The sequence below is a fragment of the Priapulus caudatus genome, unplaced genomic scaffold, assembly GCF_000485595.1.
Source record: "Priapulus caudatus unplaced genomic scaffold, Priapulus_caudatus-5.0.1 Scaffold503, whole genome shotgun sequence".
In the NCBI taxonomy this organism is placed as follows: Eukaryota; Metazoa; Priapulida; class Priapulimorpha; order Priapulimorphida; family Priapulidae; genus Priapulus; species Priapulus caudatus.
Genome location: NW_014577564.1, coordinates 91363 through 102079, shown reverse-complemented (window position 1 = coordinate 102079; position 10717 = coordinate 91363). Strand labels below are relative to the sequence as shown.

Below are 10717 nucleotides of genomic sequence, written 5' to 3'. Positions count from 1 at the left end.
ATACTAACCCAAGTAGTATAGTCTTGGGTTAGTATCTATGTTCAGTCAGCAGAGTGAAGCTTATCGTGATATGGGCTGCTCACTTGTTTAAATATGGTAGCGCCCACGTATTTTTCAAAAATAATGTTGATAAGTATAATTCGTGTTTCAGCTGTATAGAAGCCATGAATGAAGAAAGGAAAGCAGTAGACGAGAAGTCCTATTCACAAGTTTCTGCACAAACTGTAAAATTATTTGCTGAAATGGTTGGTATTTCTGATTTACCTGATGGCATTGCCGATCTTTTGGCCGAAGATTCCAGCTACAGGCTACGAGAAATAACGCAAGTAAGATTACATTGACATTAAATTTAGCTCCAGTAACTCTTAGTAATCGAATACTATTTTAATCCCTATATAATTTATAAGCTGCATAAATAATTTTTAAGAAACTCGATACTATAGAGTATAGTCTCTACTCGATACTCGGTACTCTATAGAAATTAAGAAAGGGCCTATTATAATTCTGTATTCATAAATCGACTTGGATATTCGTCTGAGAATCGGACACCTGTTCGTATGTGCTATTCGTTCGAGCAGTTGTTGCGCATGCGCTGTTTACGTAGCATGCCGCAGGCGCACGGCACGAGTGCCGGAGGTAGGAAGTGTGAAGGGCGGTCTGGGGGGTCTCCCCCCAGACAATTTTTAAATCTAGACGCTCTAAAATGCTATTTACCCTTTAGATTTATGATTTTTTGCTCTTAAGGCTGGGGGCCCGTAGCGTTTTGCTTCGGCAGCCCTACGGCTGTGACGCCCCTGCATACATGCGTTGCGAATGTGGTTATATACCATAGATAGTGTTTGGTACTATCACTCGAGCATATAAGCGAACCGAGTCGGTTTATTGTTAGTGTTAGGTTGAGGTTAGGATTAGGTTTAGGGTTAGGGTTAAGGTTAGAGAGTATGCTCCTCCCTAGACTAGCATTACATTACATTTATGTAATACAACATGAACAGCGCATGTGCAACAACTGCTCGGACGAATAGCGCATACGAACAGGTGTCCGATGTCGGCCGAATGTCCACGTCCTTCATCAATAGACAATATTAATTACTACGCCTACGGCACCATTACATTACTACTACTACTAGTACTGCTCATAGGGTCTATGTCCCCCAGGTTACTGCCGGAACGTACCCTGGGTACGGTCCGGTATACCGAAACGTATCCTGGTAACTATTTGATATGGTTGGGGTTAGGGTTGGGTTAGGGTTAGGGAGTAGGCGTAGGCGACTCGTTGACGTTAGTGGAGTAGGCGAGGTACGGTCCGGCATATTAGATAGTACCAGGGTACGTTGGTATACTGGACCATACCCAGGGTACGTTCCGGCAGTACCCTGGGGGACATAGACACTCTCAGCACTAGTACTAGTACTACTACTACTTTCCATTTCATTTGCAATATCGATTTAGTTTTATCATAGGTTCCTAGGCTAGGAGGCATGACTCTAGCTTCCTTGCATATTTTCAGTTAAAATAATTAAATATGCTACATAAAAATTTCATTGTTCAATATTTATTAGAAATATTAAAAAAAAATATTTAAAAAACTTAACGGCTGTATCGTTGCTAACAACGGCGATGGCGCCACTACCAGGCTACCAGCCCATCTACTTTCAAAGTTGCACATCACAACTTTTTGGCTGCAGGCTACAGGCGAAGGATATTTCTTATTTATTCATTTAAGAGGACTCGACTTCTTAAAATCGACTTCAACTTCGTCAGGGTGGCAGCACAATCACAGGATGTCATGTCAGCAGTCAAAAATAAAGATTTCGAAACTCACTATACCATTTTATGACAAATATGAATGCATGATTATAGAAATTTATAGGTACTATATACTATTATTCATGAACTTACAATAGTAATATACCCTAAAATCCTAGGGTGTAGTATCCCTTAAAATAAATTAAAGTGGTTAATTACAAGATAATATAAAAATATAAACCAAGGTGCTGCATATACAAGCATCTAAGTTTCTATTTCTAAAGCTTACTTTATTCTTAATTCCAACTGCTGAACAGTGCAACCTTTAGATTCTACAAGTATTCTTAAATTTTCACAAACCTCTGACTTCTTCATATAACTTTTAGAAACGAGCATACAGTTTTTCGAACACAAACACGCATTACTCAATAGATACAATCAATCTAAACCACAGAACCATCTCTTTATTCTGACATTGTGATAATATTCAGGGGCCCCTTGCCAGAAACAAAATTAGTCTTAACATTAGTCTTAACATTAACTTTTTCTCTTAGACCGACGACATGCAGAAACGCTGCGAAGTTACCTGAATGAAAAATTGTAGCAGATTTCCTCATAACAATACGAAACAAAGTGCTGGATACTATAAAAAGATTTATAGTGCACCGGACATTTTCGCACGCATGCTCGGCCGTACGCAATGCTATCATCAGTGATTTCGTAAACATGTACGCTCGTGATAAGGAACTTTTTGTCATAGCTGTCCACGTGCGTCCGTCATTAGTACGTGTGTTTTACTCCATTTCCATGTTTAGTCTGTGGCAGGGGTTACACCGCTGACACCTCCATTTCATCTGGCTGTTTACATCATCGCTTGACTCCTGGATGACATTTACTGCACGTAAATGATACGTTGATACATATCAACAACCGATTTCAAGTCTTGTTTGTAATGTAACCAGCAGTGATATTGGACAAACTAATACGCATTTGGCTATTAGGTTATTAGATACAATAATGTAACCCAAACACAGGATAGGGGTTACATTGCTGTGCCCTATCCTGTGTTTGGGTTACATTATTGTATCTATTAGGTTATGTACTTATTAACTACACACGGTGCCAGTTACTCTAGCATTTGTCAACATTGTATAATCAATGGGCTTATTATGCCTTTAAGAGTAATTTTGTTTCTGACAACAGGCTCCTGGTATATGTCTCAAGACTCAATGGTCTATTATTTGTAGTTGTTGACAGGTTTTTATTTTATTGATTGTTACAGAGCAGTTGTCAGTACATGAGGCACTCGAAGAGGAAAAAACTAATGGGGACAGACTTTAATAAGGCTTTGAAAAATTCTGATCTAGAGGTGAGCAATACTTAACTGAATGATAGATTGTTTGTATATAAGGTATCATTGCTTACTGTGTTGCAAATGCATAGAGGAAATGCATATAAAATGCATTATTAATTTAATGCAATCATAACTTGTAATTATGAATAAATGCAGTAGACTGTTTTGAAGAAGCCACCTCTTTATAGAGATATTTGCATAATTGTACATTAGTTTGTATGTGCATGCTTGTGAGCATGAGTGCATGCATGTGTGTACCTGTACAGCAATTTTCACAAGTGTTTATGTGTACACATCCATGCAGTGTTTATTCACGTAAATGATAGCTATCATTTCTCTATAGCCCATTTATGGATACAGCCACATGGAATCAGCAAAGTTTGTCCACGTTCCTGAAGTAGATCTGTACTGTGCAGAAGACCCTCCTGTCTGCCTAGTTACTGAAGCCTTGGAATCCATCGAAGTAAAGCATCTAACACCAACTCATGTCAAAGGTCTGTACCATTAAACGCACAGTATTATCAAATTACATCAGTTCCACAATAGTATTTTATGTGACAGCGTACCATTATCAGATAGCTATGTTACCATGAAACCACTTGTATACAAACTAAAATAAGAAATTATATGATCATATCTAATGTATTCTCTGTGCTATCATATATGCTCCTAAATTTTCTGCTTACCTCTTAGTGCTATTGGCAAGAAACTTATTACTCACTGCTGTTATCTTTCTTTCTTTTTTAGCTCATTGGCTTTCTGTAGAAGGTGGGCAAAAGGGCAATAGCAGCTCAAGAGTACCCTCAGGTATAAGATCAAATTAAATATCTTTAAAACAGTACTTAAAATGACTTCAAAATAGAACAATACTTCTTTTCAGTTCCAGTATTGTCAATATTTTATAAACTATCGTAAAATCACGAATTCATGTAACAATTACAAAATATCTTTGTTACATATAGAAGCCCAGGCCCGTAGCCAGCCTTTTACTGGAGGGGGGGGTCGCCTATTTCACTGGTCCACTACTTGAGGGAGCGAAGCGACCGAGCGGGTGGAGGGTGTGGGAGGGGGGTGTCCCCTCCTCCCACACGAGGGAGCTTTTGCAGTTTTTACACTAAAATGGAGCGAACTGGTGCATACCCGTGGTGAAATTCTTGCAAATTATCAAATGAATATAAAAGCGAGTATTTTCAAATGAGAAACTCTCGGGGGGGGGCTGCAGGCGCCCCCCCCACCTCGTACGCTTATGCCAAGAATTGAACTGTGGGCCTGTAGCATGCTATGCAGCACTGCTTGCCGAAATTTGGAAACTATGAACACAATCACAATAACTAGGTGAGCTGTCGCTTGGGAAATGCTTGTGGAGTTAATGCGTTATCATGAAAACGATCGGAAAAGAAAATAATTTTGCAGACTGGAAGCCAGAGGGTATTTTCTGAAGTCTTCCCCCTTTGCTCATTCCTGCACACCTAAAAACATTGAGTGATAGTTTAGCTTATCACTCATCACTTGCTCCTCAGGTGTTACAAATAATAAATATATTATGCATCATCATGCGTCTCCGAAATCGGTGATTGCCGTAACTTAAGTTTCCGAATTCGGACACAGCACCTGAGCACGGCGGAACAAAACATTGTCAATTGAATAATTGACGTTGTTTTCCCGCAGTTTATTAAAGGAATTGAAGACAAGATACAGAATATCAAACATATCAATCAATTTTCACAGACTTACCACTGCTTGAGTTGCTTCCGTGAAGGCGGAAAAATACGACTTAAAATTGAAGAATTGTCACACTCACGGTCACCCACTTCTCTCTTTCGCCGGATAGACCTACATCGTGTGGTTGCAGCAGCACTTGGTTGATGGCCGGTGCGAGCGCGTTGCATGCATCATATCCAGAGCCGTGCCGCGACCCAGGCTCCTCCCCCCCCCTGCCCTGCCCTCCGTAATTTCCCTTTTCAGTCAACTTTTTCCCTGAAAAATTGTTGGTTATTTATCACACACACGGCACATCGCGGACCTCTTTTTTCCGTTTTTTTTTGCTCGGGTGGGGGGTTTTTGTGTGAACCCCCCGAACCCCCCCTGGCTACGGGCCTTATCATTTATTATCAGGCCATTTTGAAGCAAAGTCTTACACAGAAACATATTCAGCGTTTATGAAGAAGGTAGTGGACACTTTAGAAGCTTTTGTGTGTTAACATGAGTTCCTATTTTACCCTGCAGGAAATATAAATGGACATGTACAGAAAGCCCTTTCTCCACATCTTCTACTTTACTATGAAAACGTAACAAACGCAATACTGAGCGATGACTCTGAAATCACGCAGGTAATTAGGTTTTAGCAGGGAAAATAATCTATATTACAATGTAATTCAATTGTACAATTATTCTGTTTATAGTCAATTTATCCACGTGTAAATGCAGTAACATACGCCCCCCCCCCATTTGCAAGCCCAGAAAAAAAAGTCATGAAGTGTTTTAAATCCTAAATTGTAGGGTTGAGTCTAGGGTTGAGATAGTGTCATCAGACATCAGAATATGGCCCACAGTATGCCTCAGATTGCAGGAAAATGGCTTAAATATTTCAAAATTTGCGTGCCCGCGGGGTTGTCTTCGGCAGCCCAGGTACATTTCGCTCCCCTGTTCATCCATTTCTGGATACGCCACTGTAAATGGGCATTGACTCGCTATCTGTTGGTTATTGTAACCTTGGGTGCAGGTGCTTACAACTTGTTTGACCTTAACAAACAGCTCAGTTATTAAACTGGCCATCGAGTAAATATTTAAGTACATCTTACTAACTATCATCGGGAATTGTGGTTGGCAGTTACATGGTCGTTAAAAAGTAAACGAGCAATATTATATATATCATGAGGAATTTTCATTCAATTTACCTGTATTGACAACATACATGTATTCCAGATGATATATAGTTGAAGCCAGATAGTCATATACTGATTATTTCACTAGCACATCACGGTTGGAAAGTTGGTATAGTATTGTGCAAGTTGCTAATAAACCATTTCACTACCTTCTAAAATATTTTATGTTTTCTTTTTCTCCCTCCTCTAGGTGGCGCTGAAGGACTTACGTAGTAACGGCAACATATCTTCGTTGCTGCCATACTTGATTAACTTTGTGAGTTGTGGAGTGAAGGCGGCGGGCCACGACCTTGTGAGGCTCAGCAAGCTGCTCAATGTCATGCGCGCGCTGATACGAAACGCAGCGCTCTACTTTGCACCAAAACCTTATGTGAGTAAACGTCAGCTCTGCACATATCTAAACACGTGCCTCTGTGCTTGCCACTTGTTGTGGGATAGTTTTGGAAAAGATGGTTCTGCTTAGCACTACCACTCTGTTTTTTCCTTTCGACTGCAATCATAGAACATATAGAGCTTTCCCAACTGTGTTGCTCTCAATCGTTGACAGGCTTTGCTTAGCGAAGCTTATCACTGTTGTGCAGGTGAAGCTGTTGTTAGTGTTAACAATGTCTGCAGGATATCCAAATTAAAACAGACTCTTTATCTCTCTGAAGCAGGAACAGGAGCATGTGGAGGCCTAACTATCCTAAAGTACTCTGCAAGAGTGCTAGTCATGGACCCAGTCTGTATAATAAAAATAAATGGTTGTGTGCAGTTGCAGGTGTTGACGCAGTCAGTGAAGCTGTGTGTGGTGGTTGAGCCACCGGCTACCAGTACGAATCTCACGGGTGACCACTGGATATTGCGAGATCAAGCTGCTCTGCTTCTCGCTGAAGTAGTAAGGTACAACTATTTGCACAGTGCAAGGCTGAACGTTTGGTTACAATAGTTGGTTAGTTTTGAGCCGAGTTCATATTGTTTGACGACCTGATCGGGTGTAGAGTTGCAACCAGATATTATTTCATGGGCATATCAATTAGTAGCTGTTATTATTGATTGCAAATTGTATTTCTAACAGTGATTTTTGTCTTAACAGTTAATTAACTTGCAAACCAATAGTGAGAACTAAGTCTAGCAAAGACATACTGATGAATCACATTACAGTTTCTACTTCTAACACAACACATTCCAATATACTACTTTTTAGTTGGTACAATAATCAAATTTCTACTATTTTGGCTCGATAGAGATAAATCGGTTTATTTGACATGAACTGATTGCGTTTTTTCTGCACATTAAGTGGCTTATCAAGTAAGATAGGATGTCATCGTAAAAGAATTGCGGCACTTCATATTTTCATATCGAAAATTACTGAATCACAAGTTTGTTTCACACTGTGTTCTAGGCGGTGGCACACACCTGTAAACAGACTGCGACAGCACACAGTGAAAGGTCTGTTGGACACGCTCCGTGATTTTTCTCGACCTCTTCCCGTGCATTATGGCGCCATCATGGCCCTCATCGCGTTTGGACATGAGGTGATTCAAATAATTATTGCTTAATTATCAATTATTAATCAATTATTTTGAATTTGACTCAGAATAATATTTTATATTTGCATTTGTAGAGAAAGGCACACGTTTCGAAATTCACAAAGAAATATATGTCTGTATGCATCCTGAAGTTTATTTAAGCCTTAATTTGATCAATAAAGAAAAGGCTATTGAGACATTTGATTTCTAAATTGAAAACTCGTTTATCTCTCTAAACACTGATCAATTTAATTTCAGACGTTGGATGAATCATTGCTTCCTTTCATGCCCACATACTGGCAATACCTGCAAGGCATTGTGGATGATACTAGTTCTGCAAAACACGAGATTACATCGAATGCAAGAACAGTATATGGGGCTCTGCTGGTGAGTAGCAAAAAGGTTGACAGATAATTTTCTAGCTGGCACTGCATTTCCACGTCGACTGCTATATTTATGAGATGCCTGTACTGACTCTGTAAGTCATTGAAATGCACAGGTATGCAGCAAAGCAGAATGACTTCCACTCACAACAGATAGCACTACTTGGCATCATTCCTATTCCGCACTTAATAGATTTACAATTTCTGTCAATAGTTTTTTAATTTTTATTGTTTACTTGTTATGATAGTGCCATGTAATGTGTACCTATAACTACCTATGGTATTGCTATGAAGTATTCCGTTCTCTGCTGATGCCGAACCATAATGTAAATAGAAATGGCAGTTGTCGCCAACTACATGTATCCCCCGCGATCTAGTATGAATGAAATATTATAAGCGGAAGGGAAATATTATCAAGGTAAAGGGCAAGGTCAAATAAAGGTCGCAGTGACCTGGTTTTGGTACGCAACACACCTTCTCCCCGAGATGTGTAAGTATACCAAGTTTGGTCGCGCTAGGTCAATTAGGGGCAGAGTTATAGCGTGGAAGGGAAATATGATGAAGTTCAAATAAAAGTCGCAGTGACCTGGTTTTGGTAACGCGACACACATTCTCCCCAAGATGTGTAAGTATACCAAGTTTGGTCGTGCTAGGTCAATTAGGGGCGGAGTTATAGAGCGGAAGGGAAATATGATCAAGGTCAATGTCAAATAAAGGTTGCAGTGGCCTGGTTTTGGTATGCGGCACACCTTCTCCCCAAGATGTGTAAGTATACCAAGTTGGGTCGCGCTAGGTCAATTAAGGGTCGAGTTATAGAGCGGAAGGGAAAGTGTCTGCGGCGGCGGCGGCGTGCGGCTGGACAGACGTGAAACCATATATATAGTATCCCTGCCGACTTCGTCGCGGGGTATACAGTGATACAGTGGCAGGTTTGATTAAAAAAATAGAAAAAACAAATGATTCGTTGTTTGCTTTCAGCTGGCAGCAGAGATCATTCTGAGGCATAAAATAAAAACGCTTTCTTCAAGCAAACTGAAAGCAACAGCACCTACACCTCTGCCACCACCCGCCATTACGAAGAATCTACCAGTGCAGGAAACCGCGCACAAAGTCCCGGAACGTAGCGTCACCATGGATACAACCCCGGACACATCTGCCATCGTTTCGGTGAAAATCGAGCCGGACTCGAATCCTGCATTCGTTGCGAGTCCTGTCGTCGGTGTGGGATTTGCGCCCCTCACCATCGACACTAGCTTGGCGGCGGCGGCGGCGACAACGACGATGGCCGGCGCGGATCGCGGAGCCGGGTTGCTCGCGACGAGGGACGAGTCGGCCGACGCTAAGTCGATGGCCGACGTCTACCGCGAGCTGTCAGAGATGTTCGGCGACGCGCTCGCCCTGCGTCTGCCAGTGCTACCGCCGCCGCGCTCGCGCCCCGCTGGGACGCCCGTCGACGCATTGGCGGCGGACCGGCGCAGCGGTAGCGAGCTGCTGCGCGAGATCGAGAAGCAGGTGGCGCCACCGCACGAACCGAGCCCGTCGCTCGAGTCGTATGCCGACGACGCGATGGATCTCGCCATCAAGGAGACGGTGCACGACCCCGACCTCGGCATCAAGGTCACGATTGCGCGGCGACGCCGCCGCACGGCCGACGACCGCGCGGCAGCAGCAGCAGCAGCAGCGCAGCAGAGGCGACGCCCTCCGCCGAGGTCGTACCGTCTGTACGGGTTCGACGACGACGACGACGACGACGGTGGCGGCGGCGATGATGACGCTGTGTTTTTCTACGCGCCGCGGCCGCGCCGCGAGTTCTTGTTCAACTATACGGGTGCGGCACAGCGGCCGCCGCAGGCGCTTTGCCGCGGTCTCGCCGCCGCAGCGCTACCGCAGCCGTCTTACTCGCTTTACCAGCAGATGTCGCTACAGGTCGCTCCGCTCGCCAGGGGGCGTATCCGGGTTGGTGCGGGCAGTCAGCGGCACTTGTTAGCGAGCAGCAACCTTGCGTTGCCGCTGTAGAGATGTCGGCAAGACGCGCGCAGGGGGGGGGAGATGCACTGTCTCATCAGTTATTATCACAGCGATTTCAGGCAAGTAAAACATTGGTAAAACGAGGTGGGTTTTGTCATGACGCATTTTATGTTTTATTACCTGACGTGTTCATTTCGGTAGAAGGACACAATGTCACACTAAAACTATAAAAAAAATTCCCGTCTAAAGGAGTCCATACAAAATATTTATCCTAGTATAAAGCTTATAGCAGATCATTTGCTTTTATCACTGCATGTCCTTTTACCTACCTTATCATGCTAAAAAAAACTTTTTCTCAATTTGTCTAAGGTTTTAATATTTCAAAACGGCTCTTGTTTACTGAGGTTTCACCCACTAAAAAAATAAATAGGAAAGTGGGTAACCATATAAACTTTCACAACAAACATGGGAATACTGTACACCTTGCTGAAATATAAAAGCACCTGTGAAATCTGCCAACCAGGATCCAAAACACCAACAGGGTGATAAATACAAATTTAACATACATTGATACAAAAAGATCCCACGATTGGTTGAGTTTCACTTACAATGAGATTCAATATTTTCAAGCTATGTTTATAATAATTTACTGAATGATTATAAAAAGTGCGTACGTGCGTGCATGGGTCCGCGTGCGTATAATATATACATATATATACTATATATATATATAGTGTAAATATATTATCTAGAAAACGTCAACATGTATACATCTATAAATAAAGGAAACACATTTTAAGCCATGTACCACTTACATAGACGTGTATACACATCTCGACAGCAATTTTGTGGGAGCGTTTAACAGCT

At 42.1% G+C, this 10717-nt stretch overlaps 1 protein-coding gene across 1 annotated transcript in view; it reads left to right on the top strand.

The window, feature by feature from the left end:
- The window catches only part of LOC106811094 (TAF6-like RNA polymerase II p300/CBP-associated factor-associated factor 65 kDa subunit 6L), a 14703-nt gene extending 4494 nt beyond the window's left edge, over positions 1-10209 (top strand). The window contains exons 2-11 of the mRNA XM_014814625.1: positions 152-326; positions 3032-3118; positions 3447-3597; positions 3851-3910; positions 5330-5433; positions 6179-6358; positions 6743-6870; positions 7373-7505; positions 7758-7886; positions 8861-10209. Of these exons, the coding sequence (XP_014670111.1) occupies positions 165-326; positions 3032-3118; positions 3447-3597; positions 3851-3910; positions 5330-5433; positions 6179-6358; positions 6743-6870; positions 7373-7505; positions 7758-7886; positions 8861-9898 (2172 nt within the window). The 5' untranslated portion in view covers positions 152-164 and the 3' untranslated portion in view covers positions 9899-10209. The remainder of the gene's footprint in view (positions 1-151; positions 327-3031; positions 3119-3446; positions 3598-3850; positions 3911-5329; positions 5434-6178; positions 6359-6742; positions 6871-7372; positions 7506-7757; positions 7887-8860) is intronic.
- Positions 10210-10717: the final 508 nt, after the last annotated feature.